The sequence below is a fragment of the Eumetopias jubatus genome, unplaced genomic scaffold (assembly GCF_037043125.1).
Source record: "Eumetopias jubatus isolate StellerSeaLion01/CBP00866 unplaced genomic scaffold, mEumJub1_p1.0 scaffold_8, whole genome shotgun sequence".
Lineage (NCBI taxonomy): Eukaryota > Metazoa > Chordata > Mammalia > Carnivora > Otariidae > Eumetopias > Eumetopias jubatus.
The window spans coordinates 81,839,205-81,862,479 of NW_028274814.1; the positions used below are offsets into that span (position 1 = coordinate 81,839,205).

Genomic DNA, 23,275 nt, shown 5'->3' on the forward strand with positions numbered 1-23,275 from the left:
CTACGCTAGATCCTGTCTTCCTCATACAATCCAGTTGATGGAGTTGATTTAAAGAGCAAGGCTTGGAAGTTGCCATGGTACTCCTGTCAGTGCCCTCAGAAAATTATATTTTTAAAGAATTCCAGGAAAGGCTACGCCCTATTTTCCCAGTAACCCAAACCGCGTGCATTTCCAAGTAAGTTCTTTTTGTTGTCTAGCCTACTTCTCTCCTCTTGAAATTTAAACTTTCTGAGATCTGAAGATAAAAGAAAAGAGGGCAGAGGTCTGGCCCTCCCGATAGCTACTAAGTGACGGATAGGTGAGGATCTCTGCCTTGACCACAAAAAGTGGGGAAACCCGCGCCCCCAAGAGGCCTTAACGCCCACAGCAGCACGACACCGCTCCCGGCATCACGTGACGGTGCAGCGCAGCGGATAAACTACAACTCCCACAGCGCCGCGCGGCACGCCGGCGTTACAAAGCTCTCTCTTGATTGGCCACTGGGGATATTTGAAAGGGGGGGCTGGCGCGGAAAACGAAGGTTGCGTCTTGGCTTCTTGCGGAGTGCTCTCTTGGGCGAGTAAGTCCTGGATTTGGGAAGGAGGTGACCTCTGGGGCAATAAGTCCTGGAGGGACTCGTGAGCGTGTGTACGTGCCAAGGTAAGGTGGGGTCCCCGGCGCTGATTTGAGGGAGAGGCGGGGGCGACTCTGCGAGGAAATGTTGGGAGACCTCAGGAAGTCTTGGTGGGCGCGGAACTCGGTGGAGGCCTCCGGTGTGGGGCGTTGGGGTGGTGGGATGGGTAGTGAGACCTGGCATTAACCCGGAGGAAGGAAAAGCGGAAGCGTCGGTTTATAACGGGAGCCCACTGTCCTGGCATGGTGTTTTTTTACCCCGATAGATTTTCTATCTTTCTTCTTTTTTTTTTTTAAGTAACCTCTACACCCACGGTGGGACTCGAAGTCACGACCCCCGAGATAAAGAATCATATGTTCCACCAACTGAGCAGCCAGGCGCCGCTCCCGATAGGATTTCTGATGGGATTCTTTGGCTCCCTTCTTCCGCAGCCTTCAAGCCCTTCTCCTGGCCTCCATTTAGCTCCCTTTCGATTCTTCTTCACCTTCTCTAATTCTTCTCCTTTTCTCCAGCCCTCCAACGCCATGAGGAACTTCAAAGGAATCAACTTTGGGACCTTACTAAGCAACCCGAAGGAGGCTGAAGAATTGCTGCCTGACTTGAAGGTAGGGGTGCTGTCTGGTTCTGGATAGACCTGACTTCTCAGGATGAGCTGTTTTGTTTTTGTCTTATTTAGGAGACAGTTTAATTGGAGATCCTCTCCTGAGCAACCCTATTTCTAGTTCTCTTTCCCTACCTTGGTAATCCCAATCACATCTTCCTCTCCTCTTAGGAGTTCCTGTCCAAGCTTCCAGCTGGTTCACCCAGCTGCCGATCTGATGCCGAGAGGAGACAAGCTTGTGATGCCATCTTGAGGGCTTGCAACCAGCAGCTGATGGCCAAGCTGGCTTGCCCTAGACACCTGGGGAGCCTGCTGGAACTGGCAGAGCTGGCTTGCAATGGCTACTTGGTATTCACCCCCCAGCGCTCACCCCTTTACCTGGAACGAATTCTCTTCATCTTTCTCCGGAATATTGCCACACAGGGAATCCCAGAGGCCACACTCCGGTTCGCTCAGCCCCTCCATGCCTGTTTGGTGCAGTGCTCCCGCCAAGCTGCTCCCCAGGACTATGAGGCTGTGGCTCGCGGCAGCTTTTCTCTGCTTTGGAAGGTGGCAGAAGCCCTGGAGGAGCGGCGAGCTGCACTCTCGGCTCGGCTGAAGGCCTTGAGCTTTCTAGTGCTCTTGGAGGATGAAAGTACCCCTTGTGAGGTTCCCCACTTTGCTTCTCCAACAGCCTGTCGAGTGGTAGGTGCCCATCAGCTATTTGATGCCACTGGGCACAGTCTGAATGAAGCAGATGCTGATTTCCTAGATGACCTGCTCTCCAGGCATGTGATCAAAGCCTTGGTGAGCGAGGGAGTGGGTTCTCCTGGTCCTCTTTCTCCCCAGAGGGCCCTCTGTCTCTTGGAACTCACCCTGGAACACTGCCGTCGCCTCTGCTGGAGCTGCCACCATGCCAAGGCCACCAAGGTAGTGGAGAAGGCCCGTGATTACCTAAGGAACACCGATCTGGCCCCCAGCCTCCAGTTATGCCGGCTTGGAGTTGAACTGCTACAGATTGGGGAGGGAGGACCTCAGGCACTGGCCAAGCTTCTGATTAAGGCATCAGCTCTCCTGAACAACAGTGTGGAGGCACCATCACCCCCGCTGCGGGCATTGTGTGACTGCTGCCAGTTCTTCCTCTCAGGCCTGGATCGAGGCATCAAGAGGCGCTATGGACCTGATGCTGTTCTGGGCCTCTTTACTTTTCTTGGCGGGTACTTCTCTCTCCTCCGGCAGCTGCAGGATGGTGTGAGTTAAAGACCTAGAGGTAGGGTGGGAATGTGGTTCTGCAGACTGTCGGGCTAAGGTCTTTGGTAAGATCTGAAAGCCCTGGCTCCCTCCTTAGTAAGCCACTCTCTGGATTATGCCTAGCCCACCCGCCAGCAACCTAGTCTACTCTGAGAGGGCAATGGCCCCTTCTCATGTCCTTCCTACTCCCTGGGCTGAGTCCGCTTTCCAGGACACTGGGCCAGTCTTCAGCTTGGAGCTCCCGCTTCATCTCGGCCCCTCAAACCAACCCCTTCCTTCCTCAGGTCTGTGGGGATTCCTCCAAGCAGCAGCAGTCTTTAGTTCAGATGCACTTTCAGGGACTTCATCTCTACACTGTGGTGGTTTATGACTTTGCACAAGGCTGTCAGGTACAGTCTGGGAATCAAAACACCTGGACAAGTCCTGGGGTCTGGGGTTGCTCCACTGCTCTGGTAGAGCATTGGGATGGCTTTGGCTTTGGGCTCGGGGTGGGGTAGATGTCACCTTGGACCTAGTATGTGGAGACATAATCACCCTCAAGCCCTTGTTCTCCCTTTAGGTGGCTGATGTGGCTGACCTGGCCCAGCTAATGGAAAGTTGCAGATCTACTGTGGTCTGGATGCTGGAGGCCTTACAGAACCTGTCAGGCCAAGAGCTGACTGACTATCTGGGCATGACTGGTTAGTACCTTGGGGCCCAGAGGTGGGGGGGACGGTCATCACTCACTAGGCAGACAAATAGCACTTGCTGGATGGTTCTGACTACCCTGGGACCTCCTTATGGCTTAAGGAAGAGTGAAAAAAATGTAAGTGCAAGTGACCCTACATTTAACAGCAGTAGAGAAGTAATGAGGCTAACTTATAATAGCAGATATAAGTTTTTCCCCATTGACTTTGAAATATGATTTGGTGTTTCTTTCATGAAAATGTTTATACCTGATATGCAACTTTATGACCTTTCTATCTGTTTAAATTTTAAAGAACATTTGTAACTTAATTTTTTTTAAGAACCACATAAAAATGCTTTAAAAATCAAATTGCACAAAAGGGCATGTAGTTGAAAGTGCCTCTCTCACTCCTAATCCTGGTTACCAAGTTCCCCTCTGCAGAGGCAACTAATATCAATTTTTTAGGTATCGTTCTGGAGCTATACCATATGTATATATAAACCAACTTGCATATGTACTTCTCCCCACTCTTTTAATTGAAATGTATAGACAGAAAAGTACCAAGATCATAAGTGTATGGTTTGCTCGATTTTTTACAAAGTGAACATACTTTGTAACCAACATCTAGGTCAAGTAAGAGTATGACTTAGATCCCGGGAAATCCATCCTTCTGTCCCCCCTTTTTGTGACCAGCCTCCCCAACAGCAGAGATTAGTTTTGTCTATTTTTGTTTTTTGTCTTTTTTTTTATAAAGATTTTATTTATTTGACAGATAGAGGCAGCGAGAGAGGGAACACAAGCAGAGGGAGTGGGAGAGGGAGAGCAGGCTTCCCGCCGAGCAGGGAGCCCGATGGGGGGCTCGATCCCAGGACCCTGGGATCATGACCTGAGCCGAAGGCAGACGCTTAATGGCTGAGCCACACAGGCGTCCCAGTTTTGTATATTTTTGTATTTTTTTAAAAGACTTTATTTATTTGAGAGAGTGAGCGAGAGAAAGCACGAGCAAAGGGAGAAGCAGACTCCCCACTGAGGGAGCCAGATGCGGGGCTCCATCCAAGAACTCCAGGATCATGACTTGAGCCGAAGGCAGATGCTCAACTGACTGAGCCACCCAGTTGCCCCTATTTTTGTATTTTATAATAAGTTTTCCCCTCATTTTACAAAAAGCATGGCCCATTAGTTTAAGTTACACAAACCAAATCACTTCAGTCATTGGAAGGTTTTGGAAAACTTTTCATATTCATATAGTCAGTGATTGAACCTACCCATTGAGATGAAAATATGATCAGGAGTCACAAAAATTATTAGCATGATAATTCTTCCCAGAATATTGAAGACTGCATTTTTCCCTAACCATCTACGTTGATAGCCAAATGCTGTATAAACTCGAATTTAGGAAAATGTTACTCATTCAACAAATACCTGTTGAGTACCTTCCATGTGCTAAGCACTGTCCTGAGTACTTGGGTGTATCAGTAAACAAAACAGATCCCTGTCCTCAGGGAGCCACATTCCAGTTGGGGGAGAATGATAATAAGCAAGAGGATAATTATCAATATGTTAGAAAATGATAAGAAATATGGGGGGAAAGGAATAGTAGAGCAGAATAAGAAAGGGAATTAGGAGTTCAGGGTGGATGAGGGACAAGTTACCATTTAAAATAGGGTGGTCAGGCGCCTGGGTGGCTCAGATGGTTAAACGTCTGCTTTTGGCTCAGCTCATGATCTCGGGGTCCTGGGACCGAGTCCCACACTGGGCTCTCTTTTTGGTGGGGATCCTGCTTCTCTCTGCCTCTGCATCTCTCTCTCCCTGTCTCTCATGAATAAGTAAATAAAATCTTTAAAAATAAATAAATAAAATAAATAAATAAATAAATAAAATAGGTGGTCTCAGGGCACCTGGGTGGCGCAGTGGGTTAAGCATCCAACTCTTGGTTTCGGCTCAGGTCCTGATCTCAGGGTCATGAGACTGAGCCCCACGTTGGACTTCAGGCTCAGTGAGGTCTGCTTGAGGTTCTCTCTCCTCCCGCTGCCCCTCCTGCTCATGCTCTCTCTCTCTCTCTCTCTCAAATAAATAAATAAATATTTTTTTAAAAATCAAATAGGTTGGTCAGGATAGGCCTCATTGAGAGAGTGACATGAGCAAAACTTGGAGGATGTAATGAAGTTGGCCATGTAGATACCAGAAGAAATAGCCAGTGCCAAAGCCCTAAGGCAGGAATTGGTCTGGTGTGTGGAAGGAATAGCAAGGAGGCTACTAGGGTGGCTTCCATGGAATGAGGGAAGGAGAAGGAGGTAAGGGACAGGCCAGAGTGTCTCTCCAAAATTGCTGCCCTTTGGAGCAAGATGAAGACAAAAATTGGTATTGTGAGGTGAGATGGGCCCTGTGTGGGGATGAGGACTCGGCTCTTATAAAACAGGCGCCAAGGGGCTGGCTGGTGTGGGTTTCCCTTACCAGAATGGACCTCATGGGCCGCCTTGGAGCAAGAAGGGGAGGGCTGCCCCTCTCTTATCCCCTAGCAAGGGGGGTTGCTGTCTGATCTAGAAGCTGCTGAGCTGACCACAGGTTGAGCTCCTCTCTACTGCCTCTCCCAACGGGAGAGGCAGTGGGAACTCTTCTGCTGGCAACCATTCTCTCTCTCACCTGCAGCCTCTTACACCAGTAACTTGGCCTACAGCTTCTATAGTCACAAGCTGTATGCTGAAGCCTGTGCCATCTCTGCGCCCCTCTGTCAGCACCTGGGCTTGGCGAAGCCGGGCACCTATCCTAAGGTGCCTCCTGAGAAGGTACAAGGGCAGGAAGGGAGGTTGAGTTGGTGGCCTGAGCAGCATGAAAGAGGCTGGCCAGGGCCCTGCCTTGTAGTAGGGACCAGTACTTGGGGCAGCATTTCCCACACCTCGCTTGTACTGTTACTAATTTCTTGTTATTGTCTCACTTTTTATATTTAGCCACGTCCCAAGCTGGTGGTTCTCAACCTGGTTGCACATTAGAATCACCTGAAAATCTCTGGTGCTAGACCCCAGGTGGCTGGATATTTTCAGAGTTCCCCCTAGGAGGTCCTTTCAGTAGCCAGAGTGAGAGCCACTACCAGGATACCCGTGAAATGATGGGTTGGCTGGGATTGGCAGCTGCGACAGGTTGTAGAAGGCCTGGGGTTTCATCCTGAGTGAGCTTGATGAGCCTCTCGAGGATTTAAGGGAAAGCATGATACCAGATTGGCATTTGGGGTTTTTCTGGCATCACTGTGGTGAATGAACAGGGTGCAGGGACAACACTGGGCCCCGGCACTGCTGTAGCAGCCTAGACAGGAAAGGTGGGTGTCTGAAGCAGCTTCCCGAGGGCTGGGGAGACGTGGACAGGTACTCGAAGGCCAGGATTAATCTAGCAAGTGACTGGCTTTGAGGGAGGGAGAAAAGTCAACAGTGGCCTGGCATTTCTGACTGAGGAGAAGGTGCCGACTTGCTGGGAGAGGGGTGACAGGAGGAGGAGCAGGTCTTCAGGGCTGTGGACATAAATATGTAGATGGGGTGGATTGAAGCTTCTGGTTGGGAGCCCCGGGGTATTTAGTGCTTAGGTGTCTTCTGCCTCTGGGGCAGGGGTTGGGGCCCGAGGCCCACCCTGTTTTGTGTGGACCCGTGCGGGCACGTACTCACCCATTGTTACAGACTCATTGGTTCTTCTCTGCAGTTTGGTCTGTTTGCTTTCTCTGGTCAGTTGCACAGGTGCTTCCGGCTACATGGAGAGAGTTTGAAGAAACTGGGTAAACAGGCCCAGGGCTGCAAGATGGTGAGTTTGTGGCTGGCAGCCCTGCAGCCCTGCGGCCCCCAACACATGGCTGAGCCAGTCACCTTCTGGGTTCGGGTCAAGACGGACGCAGCCAAAGCAGGAGACAAGGAGCTACAGCTGAGGTGAGTTGATGGGGAGAGATAACCATGTTTGCTCCCTGGCTAGAGCTGGCTTTGGTACTCGTGGTCTTGGTCATCCTTCCATCTGAAAAAGGCACTGGTTCCTCCCTTCACTGTTACTCGTCAGGCGCCTACTGTAGGCCAGCTGCTGTGCTAGGTACTGGGGGCGGGGGGGCAGTGGCGATGGGCAATGCTCTTGCTTTCACGACCGGAAACTTAGCACGCTCTCAGCCAAGCCAAGGCTGGGCCTCCTTGACATGGAGCAGAGGCTCCATGCTTCACGGGCTCCCTGACCTGGTGCTGGGCCTGCCTTCTCTCAGGACTCTGCGAGACAGCCTGAGTGGCTGGGACCCGGAGACCCTGGTCTTCCTGCTGAGGGAGGAGCTGCAGGCCTATAAGGCCATGCGAGTGGACACCGGGCAGGAGCGGTTCAACGTCATCTGTGACCTGTTGGAACTGAGCCCTGAGGAGACACCGGCTGGGGCCTGGGTTCGAGCCACCCACCTGGTGGAACTGGCTCAGGTGCTCTGCTACCACGACTTTGCCCAGCAGACCAACTGGTGAGGAGGCTAACTGAGGATGCCACTCTTGCTTCTTGCCCTGGGTGCTCTGATCCTCTTCAGAGGGTGGGGCCGGCTGTCCTGCAGAAGGCCCTTCCCAGGATGCTGTGGCAGGTACCCATCGTGGGCCCAGCTTCAGTGCCCCCTTTCCCTCCAGCTCAGCCCTGGATGCTGTCCAGGAAGCCCTGCAGCTTCTGGAGTCTGTGAGGCCTGCACCCCAGGCCGAGGATCAGCTTCTGGATGATAAAGCACAGGCCCTGCTGTGGCTCTACATCTGTACTCTGGAGGCCAAGATGCAGGAAGTAAGTGTGGCTGCCGTATAGCACAACTCGGGGCAGGGATTACTTTCCCCAGGCCCACAGTGAGCTGATGCCTGCCCCGTTTTTTATCCTGCTCTCCCCATCCAGGGTATCGAGCGGGATCGGAGAGCCCAGGCCCCTAATAACCTGGAGGAATTTGAAGTCAATGACCTGAACTATGAAGATAAACTGCAGGAAGATCGCTTCCTATACAGTAACATCGCCTTCAACGTCGTGGCAGATGCTGGTGAGGGCTGTGAATGTAGTGTGGTGGCTAGGGTCTCCTCTGGGGCTTCCTCAGAGCTGAATGGGGACCCCGGGTATGGGAGGGGTGGGAGGTGGGCACCGAGGGGAGAGGGTGTTCTGGAGAAGGCTGCGTTCTCCCCAGATAACCCATGCTCTGAGAGAATGGCTGGTCCCTTTCTTCTGACTTCTAGCTCAGTCCAAATGCCTGGACCAAGCCCTGGCCCTTTGGAAGGAGGTGCTTACAAGGACGCAGGCGCCTGCCGTCCGGAGTCTCCAGCAGACAGTGGCCTCGCTACAGACCCTAGCAGCCCTCTATCAGCTGGCAGCCAAGGTAACGGGGCAGGGTGCTAACACAGCCCAGAAGCCCAGCTCCTTCCCCTTCTTCGACCGGTGAATTTGCTGAGAGGCCATGTAATCCTGTGTGGGCTCTACCACCAGCGTCCCTAAGTTGAAATCCGAGCTCCATCCTTTATTAGTAACTCGCCTTGGCAAGTGGCTTAACTTCCTAAGCCCAGTTTCCTTATCTCTAAAATGAGGACAATAATAGTACTATGTCGTGGTGTCGTCAGCGCTTAGTGAGATAACATGTCTGGGCTGGGCCTAAGCAGAATATTCAAGTGTCAGCAATAACTATTATTAATTCTTGGATAGTCTGAGACCTGTATACTCAGAAACATACAGAAATACCTAGAGGCCCAATTTTACCCTTTTACATGCAATGTCAGGCCGTCTCACAGACTCCCTGAAGCTCCTCCCTGGCCACCACGTTAGGAACCTCCGAAAAAGAACATGGCACATAAATGACCTTTGTTACTGCAGCCAATTGGCCATATTTCTAGCATGAGGACTGGGGGAGGCTGACTCAGCCCTGGACCTGAGCCTTGGCTCTACCACATCCCTGTAATGTGAACTTCGACAAGCAGCTGAGCCCGTGTCAGTCGTAGTGTCTCAGGCTATGGTTATCTATAAAATTCGGGTTAGAGTCACTATGAGGATTAAATGAGTTGATGCACATGAACCTCTTTTTTTTTTTTTTGACAATTCGTTTTTTTTTTTTTTTTAAGATTTTATTTATTTGACAGAGAGAGCACAAGCAGGGGGAGTGGCAGGCAGAGGGAGAAGCAGACTCCCCACTGAGCAGGGAGCCCGATGCAGGACTCGATCCCAGGACCCTGGGATCATGACTTGAGCCGAAGGCAGATGCTTAACTGACTGAGCCACCCAGGCACCCCGAAAATTCAATATTTTTATTATGATTTTACTTTTGAAGCTTCATTTGTTTTTTTTTTTTTCAAGTTTATTTATTTTTTTGTAATCACTATACCCAGTGTGGGGCTCGAACTTAGGACCCCAAGATCAAGAGTCCCATGTTCTTCCAACTGAGCCTGCTAGACACTCCTTCAAATTTTTTATTTTTAAAAATTTTAAAATTTAAACTCAGTTAATTAACATATAGTGTATTATTAGTTTCAGAGATAGAGTTTGGTGATTCATCAGTTGCATATAACACCCAGTGCTCATTACATCATGTCCATCACCCGGTTACCCCACCCCCCCACGCCCCACCCCTCCAGCAGCCCTCAGTTTGTTTCCTATAGTTAAGAGTCTCTTATGATTTGTCTCCCTCTCTGATTTCATCTTATCAAATTTTTTTTAATTGAAGTATGATCGACATACAATACTATATTAGTTTTAGGTGCACAGCATAGCGATTTGGCAATTCCACACATTACCCGGTGCTCACCATGATGAGTGGTCACCATACAACGTTATCACATTATTGACTCTATTCCCTATGCCATACTTTTCATCCCCATGACTTATTTATTTTATAACTGGAAGTTGGTACATCTTGATCCCCTTCACCTGTCTTGCCCATCCTCCCCCCACCCCCACCCCATCCATGTAAACCTCTCAGCACAGTGCCTGGCCCATAGTAAGCTCCCAGTAAATCCCAGCTGTTGATGCTGACTGGCACCTAAGCTTTCAAACAGGAGGGTCGATGGTGGTAGGCTCCCTCACTGCTCTCCTCTCAGGCTCCTTGAGGGTGGCTGACAGTTGCTCTGTCTGTAGCCACACTCCATCCAGGCTCTGAGGTCAGGCCGAGGTCTCCAAGGGCTAGGGAGCCAAGGGTAGAAGTGGAGGTTTGAGCAGGAGCTGGGTAAACTTCCCGCTCTTGGCTGACCAGCCCCTGCAGGCTCTGGAGGTCCTCCTGCTTGTACGGATCGTCTCCCAGAGATTGGAGGACCACGCGAAGGCAGCTGGCTCCTCCTGCCATGCCGCCCAGCTGCTCCTGACACTTGGCTGTCCCAGCTATGCCCAGGTGAGCGCCCAGCCAGCCAAGCGTGGAGCTGCAGGGGGGACCCGGCCTTAGCGATGCATCTTTTCTCTAAGAAAATAAGATACCGAAGGGGCATCTTCCCTGCCTTCGACCGCCACATCCTGCTGGAGGATTGTAAAGTGTGGAGTGGTTGGGAGGCAGCTGTGGGAAGAGGAAGCGTCTTTCCTTCTCACCGCAAAACCATTGTTCGATAAGTCTTACAGATCCTGCCCCAGGAATAGGCCACTAATCCTGTATTTCCCCACCATTTGCCCTGGTTGCCGTTTCTCCACTTGCTTAGGTCTGCGCTGACACCGCCTAGCTAGTCTCCCTGCCTGCAGCTTCTCCCTTCTGCACTTTGTCTTCTAACTACTGCTAACATGATCTTTTTAGATGTGGTCTTGTCTTTTTCCCTGCTGACAGGATTTCATTGGTTCCTCCGTTACCTGAAGGATGCTGTCTAGATGCTTTGCTTGGTATCGCACACCTTCTATATTCTGGCTCACTGGTCCTTGCCACTCCCCCCGCCCCACCCCACCCTGGAACTTATGTCCATCCACACGAGTTGCTTTACAGCCTTGTACATGCTGCCTCTCTTTGGTTGTGTTAGCCCCTCCACCCTAAATGCACCTCCCCCACCCCCCTTTTTTTTATTCAGCCAACTTCTACTTTCTTTTCAATTGCCCTCTCCTTCATGAAGTATTTTATATGTCCTCTTCTTCAACGGCAGAATCCCCTACTTTCCCTGGGTCCTCATACCACTAATGGCATTGTGTCTTGATTACAAAGGCATGTCTGCATCCTACTGCACTGCAAGCTGTTGGATGGAAAGTCCTACTTACTTCCTTTTTTTAAAATATTTTTTCTAATTTTTAATTTTTTTAGTGGGGGTAGGGGCAGAGGGAGAGAGAGAATCTTAAGCAGGCTCCACACCCAGTGAGGGACCCAAAGTGGGGCTTGATCTCAAGACCCTGAGATCATGACCTGAGCTGAAATCAAGAGTAGGATGTTTAACTGACTGAGTCGCCCAGATGCCCTGTTAATATTTTATTTTTAATCTCTCGTGGGGCTCGAACTCACAACCCCCAGATCAAGAGGCATATGCTCCACCAACTGAGCCAGCCAGGCACCCCAAGTCCTGCTTATTTCTTATTCAACTATGTCTTTCTAGCATAGTGGTCAACCAAAAGATACTAACTGAACGTTTTAGTGAGTGAATGAATAACTCTTATGTAGATTATAATATTTGATATAATTTCATATTCAGTTGCATGTGCTCTGCATCTCACTTGCAAGTGCTTTAATCCACTTTAATTTGAAAAGTCTGGCTGCCTCTCCTTATCAGCATGCTCACGCATCCCATGATTGTGTCCTTAGCTACACCTCGAAGAGGCAGACTCAAGCCTGAAACTTCTGGATCACACTACTGACACGTACCTGCTCCTTTCGCTGACCTGTGACCTACTTCGAAGTCAACTCTACTGTGTTCACCGGAAGGTATTTCTCACTTTCTTAATCCCCAAAGTTCCCAGGTATTGGAAGGATTTTCAGGGTATTTGTGTGGTTTCTGAGATTTCCCTGGAATTAGGAAGAATATTCCTGACCTTGAGAAGCAGTGCTGTTTCCTCGCCTTGCCCACTCCAGTGAAATGTCACCAGCACTCCTCTAGGAGAGGCACAGTCCTTCCCATTCTTTCTCAGTCTCCTCAGTCACACTGTCTGGTCCTGTGATTAGAAACTGGGATGACAATGATCTTGGGAAGGCACTGGAGCCCTAGAGTAGAAATCAAATGGGATGCAGAAGACCTGAGTTTTCTCACAAACCAACTGTGTGAACTTAGCTGAGTCGTATGTCCTGTCAGGCTACAGTTTTCTCCACAGCTTTTGTCATTCCCAAAGCCGGGGCTGGGCCAGAGGATCTCCAGGGGCATTTTAAGTTCTGAATCGCTGATCTGACTTCACTCACTACTCTCCTCCGGCCCTCCCTGTCTCCCAGGTGACTGAGGGCGCCTCTCTGTTGCTGTCTGTGCTCCGGGACCCTGCCCTCCAGAGGTCATCCAAGGCCTGGTATTTGCTGCGTGTCCAGGCCCTGCAGCTGGTGGCATTCTACCTTAGCCTCTCATCAGACAGCCTCTCAGCCTCCCTGCGGGAGCAGCTCTGTGCCCAAGGTGAAAAAATAGGGGGGACGATGGCCCTTCGTGGTCAGATTGCATGGTTTGTCCGCTCTCGGCTCTTCTCAAGCCCTTGTCCCCTCTGCTGTCCCAACTGTGTGGATTAGCCTACCTGGAGGCTGCCCAGAGTAGGCCTGCGCTAGCATATGAGTTTCTGTTTGCCTGTTCCCTAACTGACCACTTAGTACCTGGCTAGAATGCTTTTCTGACAAGGATTCTGAGGCCCCGTGTGGTCTGAAGGAAAGACTTCTGCGGTTGAGTCCCTCTGCCTCAGGCACAGGAGGAGAAGAGCACAGCATGCTTGGCATTTGCTCCCTTAGTAGGTGAAGGTGGAGGCAGCGGTGGCTGCATCATCTCCCTTCTTGTCCCCCCACTGCCACCCCCCGCCCCCACAGGCTGGCAGACGCCTGAGATCGCCCTCATCGACTCCCATAAGCTCCTCCGAAGCATCATCCTCCTGCTCCTGGGCAGTGATGTGCTCTCGATTCAGAAGGCAGCTGTGGAGACACCATTTCTGGATTCTGGTGAGTCTGAGGAAGAGAGCAAGGCCCTGTGTGCCGGAACAGGCTCCATGGTGGGGCCACCAGTTTTGCCTCCAGAGGATCCAGGCAGTGACTGAGGGATGACAGTCCTGTCTCTCTCCTTTGCTACAGGTGAAAATCTGGTACAAAAATGGCAGGTTCTGACCGAGGTGCTGAGCTGCTCGGAGAAGCTGGTTTCCCGCCTGGGCTGTCTGGGCAGTGTGAGCGAAGCCAAGGCCTTTTGCCTGGAGGCCCTGAAACTCACGACGAAGCTGCAGATGCCACGCCAGTGAGTGCCGGGCGGGAGGAGGCCGAGTCCAGAACCCAGGTGTCCACATGCTGGACCGTGGGTTCCCAGACTCTTCCACAGCTTCTACAGGTTAACCTGTTCTGTTTGGATGGGTGGGGAGAGTACGTTCCGTGGCTAAGTAAGTGGGATGTGCCGAGTTAACCAAGGTTAGACATCCTTATTTCCTCTAGGACTTCTCACGTCCTTCAGTAATGCTCATACGCATTGTAACTCTCCAAAAGGGAGGCCCAATGTACTGTGTTTCCCTAAATCCCTTTGCCCACAGAATCCTTTTTTTTTTTGGAGGAATGCCATTTGGGAAATCTGTCCTCATATGCAAGGCTGACTTGGGATGAGAACGCAGTGTAGAGGGTTTTTCCCGGGGAGCCTGGAAGTCAGCCGGAGGCTGTGAAGGCCTTTCAGAGGCTAGGAGACTGCCCCTGCTCTGCCTGCGAGAGGGGCCAAAAGACAGAGTCCGGGAAAACAAAGCCTTGCACACTGGCGGTCATCTCCTCTCCCAACAAGGTGCGCCCTGTTCCTGGTGCTGAAGGCGGAGCTGGAGCTGGTGCGCGGTGACATCGACCTCTGTCAGTCGGACCTGCAGCAGGTTCTGTTCTTACTTGAATCTTGCACAGGTGAGCAGCCAAGGGGCCCTCTGCACCCGCAGGCGGTGGCAGGAGGGGCCCACACATTGCAACACACCTTTGTATGTAAAAGTGTGGTGCCCTTCGAGATCAGTCTGACTTCTGGTCCCCCGGGCAAAGCCCCTTCTACTTCAGTCAGACCACTCGTCTCCCTCCTTCAGATGGCTTATCCATGACTAACCCAGGGGCTCTAGTTTTCAGCACTAATACATTTTGGCTATTTACATTTATTTATTTTTTAGTTTTTTAATTTTTTACTTTTAAGTAGGCTCCACACCCAACGTGGGGCTCAGACTCACAACCCCGAGATCAAGAGTGGCATGCTCCTCTGACTGAGCCAGCCAGGCACCACTGCCTATTTAAATTTAATTTAAATCAAATTTAAAATTCATTTCTCCAGTCACTTGCCGCATTTTGTGTGCTCGTAGCCACATGGGGCTGGGGGCGACTCTGTTGGACAGCACAAATGTAGTGTCCTCAGGAGGGCTTAAGTTAGTAATAAAATAGCTTATGGTACATTTTTTTCTTGTAACCACTTTTATCTCTAGTATTTCATTGGAGCCACACAAAACCCTGGAAAGTCAAGGAGACACATAGGGTTTTTTTTTTTTTTTTTGTAAAATGACGAAGTTGAGAAATTCAGCATTTGGGGCCAGGATCATGGGCCTAGTCGGGGGGAAGGAGCCAGGATTGAGATGTGCGCCTCCTGGTGCCGGCCTGCTATCCTGAGCCACACAGCCATCTCAGCTGCAGATATGGGGGCTTTGTGGGTTGTGTTAATCCACTGTGGAATGGGAAGAAAACATTAGGGGATTTTACTGAAAAAATAACAAGCCATATTAACATTTCATATGTTTGTACAGTAAATCGTACAAGTAGTAAGTCAGTAACACCTATATGAGGGAGTTGGGCCGTGGGGTAGCTCAGGAAGCACTTGGTAATTCTGCTTTCACTCTCCCCAGAGTTTGGTGGACTAGCCCAGGACCTGGACTCTGTGAAGAAGGTCCACCTGCAGAAGGGCAAGCAGCAGGCCCAGGTCCATCGTCCTCCGGAGCTTCCAGAAGAGGAGCCCTTCCTAAGAGGCCCTGCTCTGGAGCTGGTGGCCACTGTGGCCAAGGAGCCTGGTCCTGTAGCACCTTCTACTAATTCTTCCCCTATCCTGAAAATGAAGCCCCAGCCAAGCCCTGGCTTCCTAACACACCTGCCCACGTGTGACTGCTTGCTGTGTGCCAGTCCTATTCTCTCGGCAGTCTGTCTGCGCTGGGCATTGGTCACGGCGGGGGTGAGGCTGGCCACGGGCCATCAGGCCCAGGGTCTGGATCTGCTGCAGGTCGTGCTGAAGGGTTGCCCTGCAGCCATTGAGCGCCTCACCCAAGCTCTGCAAACTTCCCTGAATCACACAGCACCGCCCTCCCCTGCCCCAAGGCTCCTGGATGAGCTCTTAGCTCAGGCCTACACACAGCTGGCACTGGAGGGGCTGAGCCAGCCATCAAACAAGAGCCTGGGGAAGGTCTTGGAGTCAGGGCTGAAGTTTGTGGCAGCGCGGGTTCCCAACCTGGAGCCCTGGCGAGCCAGCCTGCTCTTGATTCGGGCCCTTGCAAAGCTGGCAGGCCTCAGCCGCTGCACGGGCCAACTTTTTGCCAGCTCCTGGGGCTGGCAGCCACCACCCGTAAAACCATCCCCAGGCTCAGGGCCCTCTAAGCCTCGGAGCCAAAAACATTCTGGAAGAGGGCGTCATCGGGTGGCCTCTTCTACCCCGTCCCTCCATAATACCTCTCTGAAAGGTCTGGAAGGTGGAGGACTGCCCTGCACACCTAAGCCCCCAGGCCAGGTCAGGCAAGCAGGCCCTCGCGTCCCTTTCACTGTGTTTGAGGAAGTCCTCTCTGCAAAGAGCAAGCCTGAGGTTCCCAAGGCCCCGAGGGTACAACAGAGGGTCCAGACGCGCCTCAAGGTGAGGTGGGACTGTGGCTAGGTGGTGGTGGTGGTGTCATGTGGGGTGGTTCTGGAGAATTGCGCAGCGTAGATGTCTCTGTGGAATAGTTTCCCAGGGCCCGCTGGGACCTTAAGCTCTACTGTTACTGGCAGGATCCCAACATCTTCCACAGAAAGACAGTTCTACCTTGGTTTCAGACAGAAGGTGCTTTCCTTAACTCTGTGGTTCCTTTCCCTTTTCATCCTTCCTCCTTACCTTTTGTTCCCTCCTTCCACACCCAAGAGTCCCTGCCCTTGATTGAGTGTGGTGGGTGTATGTACGGTGGAGAGGTTAATTTCTAATCTTCCCCCAAGGCCTCTGTGATTGTGCCTCTGCAGTGCCACCTGCTGGCAGATGTCTTGTCACTGAAGGCCGCCCCCGCCCGGGCCCTTCTCCCTTTCCACCCATCCCAGGTGAACTTCAGTGATGACAGTGACTTGGAAGACCCTGTCTCAGTTGAGGCACGGCTTGCAGAGGAGCCCAAGAGACGGGGCACTGCCTCCCGGGGCCGGGGCCGGGCCAGGAAGGGCTTGGGCTTGAAGACTGCTTCAGTGGCAGCCCCAGATAGTGGCCCTGGGCGACCTGGGCTCAGTGGCAGGAGCCGGAGGACCAAGAAGGTGACATCAGGACATTGTGAGGAGCTGGGCTCTGAGATCATGAGGACCATCCCCGAGGAGGAAATGACTGACGACCAGATGGAAATGAGCTTTGAGATCCTCAGGGGCTCTGATGGAGAAGACTCCACCTCCGGTATGATGGTAACGGTGGGAGGGAGAAGGTGCATACATTTTTGGGGGGTTGCCCTGGGACTAAAGCCCAAGAAATAACTGGTGCCAAAGACAGTACAGAAATAAAGCTTTTTTCCTGGCTCTGGGACTGGATCCTAGAAAGAACAAAGGAAATGGCAGGAGGAAGGAACTACAGAAAGTCACGTTCTCTCCCCAGGTGGGAAGGCACCCACTCCAGGACCTGATACCGCCACAGGAGAATGTGAGGTGTTGAGACGTGATTCCAGCAAAGAGGAGCTGCCCATCCCATGCCCAGACAAGGATCTCGGTCCTCGGCTCCGACTCCCCTCAGCCCCTGCAGCCATTGGTGAATATGCTGACCGCTGGGGTCTGGTCACTAGGAGAGAGTGAGGCTTTAGGTGTCTCTCTCTCTCTTTTTTTATATCTAAACTTTTTTTTTTTTTAAGATTTTATTTATTTGACAGAGAGAGAGACAGCGAGAGAGGGAACACAAGCAGGGGGAGTGGGAGAGGGAGAAGCAGGCCCCCCATGGAGCAGGGAGCTCAACATGGGGCTCGATCCCAGGGCCCTGGGATCATGACCCGAGCTGAAGGCAGATGCCCAACAACTGAGCCACCCAGGCGCCCCTCTTCTCTTTTTTTTTAATAAAGATTTTATTTATTTGAGAGAGGGAGCGAGAGAGAGCACAAGTAGAGGGGAGAGGGAGAGGGAGAAGCAGACTTCCTGCTGAGCAGAGAGCCCGATGCAGGGCCCCATCCCAGGACCCTGAGATTATGACCAGAGCCGAAGGCAGACGCCCAACCTACTGAGCCCCCCACGCACCCAGCCTCTAGGTCTCTTGATCCTGATGCTCTTCTAGCCTGTCCGTGGTTCTGTCTTTGGATCCCCATCTAGATCTGGTCACCTTTGAACCTGGGTTCAGGGAATTGACCAGCACTCTCTCCACTAGCTGTGTGCAAGTCAGTCAGTCTCTCTGAGCTTCTATTTACTTACCTATAAAATGGGGTTTGGGAGTTGATGTAAGCTGCGTAGCATCCCACTTGGCACACACTGCTCTTCGTAAATGATAGCTTTTATTTTCCAAGTGGGAGAGGAGGTAGGGCCTTGGAAACCTGGAACTTTCATGCAAAGTTCTACCAGCTAGGAAGTACGGGACTCATCTATAGCAAGTATCTTCACCTTCTTCTAGGTCTGTCTACCTTGAATTCCATCTGTGACTTACTGACCATTGCTTTCCGTGGGGTTAGTCACTGCCCTCCTAGTGGGCTCTATGCTCACCTCTGCCGCTTTCTGGCTTTGTGCTTGGGCCACCGGGATCCCTATGCCACTGCCTGCCTCGTCACCGAGTCTGTGTCCATCACCTGTCGCCACCAGCTGCTCACCCACCTCCACAGGCAGCTCAGGTGAGTGGCCACAGTCCCTGAGGCCCATGCTGGGGCAGACTGGGGGGAGGGTCCAGATTTTGAAGGAGGGACAACTCACCCCTACTTGCGTTGTCCACAGCAAGGCCCAGAAGCACCGGGGATCACTCGAAATGGCAGACCAGCTGCAGAGACTGAGCCTGGAGGAGAGGTCTGGAGATGTCCCCCTGGCCCGCATCCAGCACCTCTTTTCCTTCAGGGCTTCAGGATCTGGTCAATTCCCTGAGCCCGAGAAGGAGAGTTTCCAGGAGCGCCTGGCTCTGATCCCCAGTGGTACGGTAGTAGGCTGCAGCTGGCTCTTCTGTCCTTGTTTGCATCTTCTTTTTTTTTTTTTTTTTTAAGATTTTATTTATTTGACGGAGAGACACAGCCAGAGAGGGAACACAAGCAGGGGGAGTGGGAGAGGGAGAGGCAGGCTTCCCACGGAGCAGGGAGCCCGATGCGGGGCTCGATCCCAGGACCCCGGGATCATGACCTGAGCCGAAGGCAGACACTTAACAACTGAGCCACCCAGGCGCCCCTGTTTGCATCTTCTTACTAAGGAGTTAGGTGGAGGACTTTAAGGTACTGGTTAACATAGATTTATGACCTTTATGGAAGGACATGTCATACCTTTTCATTGATTAGTCATTTTGTTACTCTCACCAAAGAGAACTACCCTAAATCTGAAAGTCTTTTTTTTTTTTTAAGATTTTATTTATTTATTTATTTATTAGCGAGAGAAAGTCAGAGATAGTGACAGAGAGCATGAGTGGGGAGAGGTGGGAGAAGCGGGCTCCCCACTGAGCAGGAGGTCTGTCCTGATCCCAGGACCCTGGGATTGTGACCTGAGCTGAAAGCAGATGCTTAAGCAACTGAGCCGCCCAGGTACGCCCCCCCGCCCCAACTTTAACTTTGAGTTACTAGCAGGTTCAGTGTCTTTCCTCAGGGGTAAGTTCAGGCGTGCAGAGGCTCCCTATGCTAACATGATTTGAGTGCCTCCCTCTGTGCAGGAACTTCTGTTTCTGTGAGGGACACAAAGAAGTATAAGATGTGGTCTCTGTCCACAGGTGGCTGTTAGGGCAAGGGAGAGCACCTTGAACTCTAGTGACAAGGGAAGATTTCTTGGAGTTGTTGGAGTTGTCTTGAGTGATAAATGGGAATTGAGTGCAGAAGACAGAGAAGGGGATTCCTTGTAAGAGCTGAAATGATCCTGGCTATGCTCTGTGTGGCAGGGGTGACCGTGTGTGTGTTGGCTCTGGCCACGCTCCAGCCTGGAACTGTGGGCGACACCCTCCTGCTGACCCGGCTAGAAAAAGACAGTCCCCCAGTCACTGTGCAGATCCCCACTGCCCAGAACAAGGTACGTTTCCTGGGCCAGTAAGCAAAGTTGGGCTGGGGTAGGCTTCTGGTGAAGCTGCTCCCATTCTGTGGCTGGGGGACGGAGAGATGGTGATCGTGTGGACCAGCAGAAAGCTCACAGTCCCATCTCTCAAAGTTTCCTCTGAGTTCAGCCCTGAAAGAGTTTGACGCCATCCAGAAGGAGCAGAAAGAGAACAGCAGCTGTACTGACAAGCGAGAGTGGTGGACAGGGCGGCTAGAACTGGACCATAGGATGGAGGTGTGTGTCCCCGAGGTGGGGTGGGGTCAGGCCTGCCCTGGGAGTGACCCCGGGGGTGTCAGTGTCTTCTCTCTCAGGGGTCCCAGGCCAGTGCTGAGTTACCTCAGGTCCTTTCTGGAAGCATAGGCCTAAATTTTTGAAAATGATGTTACCTGGCAAAGACTTTAAACAAGAGCCAAAAACCTGAAGGTGTTATGGCACCAGAATGTTTAAAGATACATACAAGAAAAGGGATTTAATTTAAGCCCAAGAATCAGCTTCCTGGATTTAGTTTTCATCGCCCACCTATTTGTATTTGTCAAAACATAGTGATATGTAATAAATCATCTTTTCTGTACTCCCCCAGTCTCAGCAAATGAAAAATGTTTCTAGCTTCTTGCCTTTTTTTTTTTTTTAAGAGAGGGAGAGAGAGAGGAGGTGGGAGGGGCAGAAGGAGAGGGAGAGAGAGAATCTGAAGAAGGCTCCACGGGGCTCCATCTCACGACCCTGAGATCATAACCTGAGCCAAAATCAAGAGTCAGACGCTTAACTGACTGAGCCACCCAGGTGCCCCTCTAGCTTCTTGCCTTTTTAACTGGCAGGAAGATATGTAAGACAAATACGCTGGAAAACCCATTTCCTCATGTCCAGAATGTTGGTGCCTGTGGGATAAGAAACTCAGCTCCTCTCCGGGACTAAAGGTTCTGTTCCTCCTCATTCAGGTTCTCATCACTTCCCTAGAGAAGCATGTGTTGGGCTGCTGGAGGGGACTGTTGCTGCCATCCAGTGAAGACCCTGGCCCTGCCCAGGAGGCCTCCCGCCTACAAAAGTTGCTGCAGGAATGTGGCTGGAAATATCCTGACCCCACTCTGCTGAAAGTGAGTTGAGAAATCAGGGAAAGGGGAAGAAGCTAGACTTAATTCTTTCTCATTGGCCACTGTTCCCTTGCAGGCCATGCTCAGTGGCGCCAGTACCCTCACTCCTCAGGACATTCAGACCCTGGCCTATGGGCTGTGCCCAGCGCGGCCGGAACGAGCCCAAGAGCTTCTGAGTGAGGCAGTAGGACGCCTGCAGGGTCAGACAGTCCCAAGCGACAGGCACCTTGTCCTGGTGCTAGACAAGGTAAGGAGCTAGGGGCTGGAAGGGCAGTGTCTGGTGGGCAGTGGGCACCAACTCACCCCCATGCCCTTCCGACACTTATGTGCGCCTGGCTGGGGATAGTCATCTCCTTGTGCTTTTACCCCAGGACCTGCAAAAACTGCCGTGGGAGAACATGCCCAGCCTCCGGGCACTGCCTGTCACTCGGCTGCCCTCCTTCCGCTTCCTGCTCAGCTACTCCATCATCAAAGAGGTGGGGTTCAGGGTGTGGGGAATGACTGGTGATTGACAAGAGATCTGGGAAGACAGGAGAGGGTCTCGGGCACCGATGGCTCATTCGTGGAAAGGAATTTGGAGTTTGTGGAAGCTTGGGCCCTCTGGCCAGACCAGGGTCCTGATCACCAGTGTCTTCTCCTCAGTCTGGGGCCTCGTCGGTGCTAAGCCAAGGGGTAGATCCACGCAATACCTTCTATGTTCTGAACCCTCACAATAACCTGTCAAGCACAGAGGAGCAATTTCGAGCCCATTTTAGCAGGTCAGTGGGGTAAGAGTAAGAAAGGGGGTGGGGGGAGGGTAGAGACCACATAGAGGGGCTCATAGCCTTTCCTGCAGAATCAAATGGTACAGCCCACCTTCTCCCTAGTACTCCCTTGGCCCTCTTTGCCAGCTGACCCCAATTCTTACTCCTACCTTTTCCCCCCGCAGTGAAGCTGGCTGGAAAGGGGTGGTTGGGGAAGTGCCAAGCCCAGAGCAAGTGCAGGTGGCCTTGACGGAGCATGACTTATACATGTGAGTGCCTAAGGCAGGGAGGTGGGGAGAGGGGCAGGCCCTGGAGGAGGGCATCACCATAGTTTTCTTTGGGGCTTTAAAGCCACTGGCTGACTCAGGACGCCCTTGGAAACATGGCAGAGGCCAGGTATTGCTAGGTCAGACTCGTCTCACGTCCCTCTGCCTTAGCTACGCAGGGCACGGGGCTGGCGCCCGCTTCCTAGATGGACAGGCTGTCCTCCGGCTGAGCTGCCGGGCGGTGGCCCTGCTCTTTGGCTGCAGCAGTGCAGCCCTGGCTGTGCACGGGAAGCTGGAGGGGGCTGGCATCGTACTCAAGTATATCATGGCTGGCTGGTGAGTCCTGAGGGCCCTTCCTAGCTCCCAGCCAGGTTCTTTCCCCGGCCTGAACCCTAAATCTTTTATTGTGCCCCCTCCCGTTCTAGTTCCCTGTCATGCCTGGGCCTTTAACCTTTGCCCTCTTCTGCCCCCCTCCTGGAACTAGGGCACTTCTCATTGGCTCACTCCTCTTTCCTCACCCACCACCGCCAGTCATGTCTGTCTGCCTATGTATTTTGTTTTAGAGCCCTCACTTTGTAGTTCTTCCTTCTCTTTTCCCAGTCCCCTGTTTCTGGGAAACCTCTGGGATGTGACTGACCGTGACATCGACCGCTACACAGAGGCTCTGCTGCAGGGCTGGCTTGGAGCAGGCCCAGGAGCCCCCCTTCTCTACTATGTCAACCAGGCCCGCCAGGCTCCCCGACTGAAGTATCTTATTGGGGCTGCACCTGTGGCATATGGTTTGCCTGTCTGCCTGCGATGACCCCTTGGAGCTGTCCTAGCGCTGGTGGAAGCCATGTGACTGTTCTACCTCCTATCAGACTTAACCCTTAGGACAAATATTTTAAGTGATTTTTCCCAGTATTTTATATGAAACCTTTCCCTTTGATTTAACCTTAATATAATAAAGATGTAGTACTTAAACCTGTTTTGTGTGGTTCATTGGAGAACATTTGTAGACAAACTTATTGGCCCCTCCCACTATGTGGTACTATAGAGGTGAGAACAGCTTGCAGTTAAGTGCGCACTCTCGCTGACAAAAATCTTAAAAAAAAGCCACCGTCCTCTCCCCAAATATACTTTGTCAGGCCGTGAACTTTAGCAGCAGATTCTGTGGAATTCTGTTTACGTATGGTTTTTCTCTCCCCAACCAGACTGTTAAATTCCTCGGAAGCACGTTATCTTACACTCTCGTGTATCCCTCACATCTAACACACGGTAAAACATCGTTTTGATTAATAAACCTTGTGCTGTACTTGTTGGTTGACAACGTGACTCCTTACGGTTCTCTCCACCGCCAGATCTTCCCACCGTGTGATCCCAAAGCACCACTCACGATGCTACTTGATCCGCGAATTTCACAGGTTTCTTTCTTGCCTGTGGTTCGTTAGGTTTATAGCACCCACATGGAGTAGCATACATTACTTCGCAATGTTGTGGTTATGAACCGGGTATTTTAAGATTTTTAAGCTCCCTGAGGGAAGTAGTCCTGTTTGCTCCAACTTTACTACGGTAGGCGTGGGAGGTTTTGTGAAAACAACGCGCAGCTTTCGCCAAACCAACCTA

At 51.7% G+C, this 23,275-nt stretch overlaps 1 protein-coding gene across 1 annotated transcript; it reads left to right on the plus strand.

Moving 5' to 3' along the window:
- The first annotated feature begins 526 nt into the window (after window positions 1–526).
- On the plus strand, window positions 527–22,633 carry ESPL1 (extra spindle pole bodies like 1, separase). Its single transcript, XM_088026104.1, has 31 exons — window positions 527–639; window positions 1,126–1,218; window positions 1,386–2,444; window positions 2,729–2,833; window positions 3,004–3,124; window positions 5,761–5,897; window positions 6,826–7,019; window positions 7,337–7,576; window positions 7,734–7,878; window positions 7,984–8,122; window positions 8,313–8,452; window positions 10,310–10,444; window positions 11,819–11,938; window positions 12,437–12,608; window positions 13,007–13,135; window positions 13,265–13,421; window positions 13,947–14,056; window positions 15,028–16,016; window positions 16,451–16,787; window positions 16,983–17,132; window positions 17,976–18,189; window positions 18,290–18,480; window positions 19,422–19,549; window positions 19,685–19,807; window positions 20,509–20,664; window positions 20,738–20,908; window positions 21,033–21,137; window positions 21,304–21,419; window positions 21,590–21,673; window positions 21,842–22,006; window positions 22,271–22,633. Exons 2-31 carry the CDS (start codon window positions 1,138–1,140, stop codon window positions 22,470–22,472), a joined length of 6,315 nt encoding a protein of 2,104 aa, XP_087882230.1. The 5' UTR covers window positions 527–639; window positions 1,126–1,137; the 3' UTR covers window positions 22,473–22,633.
- The last annotated feature ends 642 nt before the right edge of the window (window positions 22,634–23,275 follow it).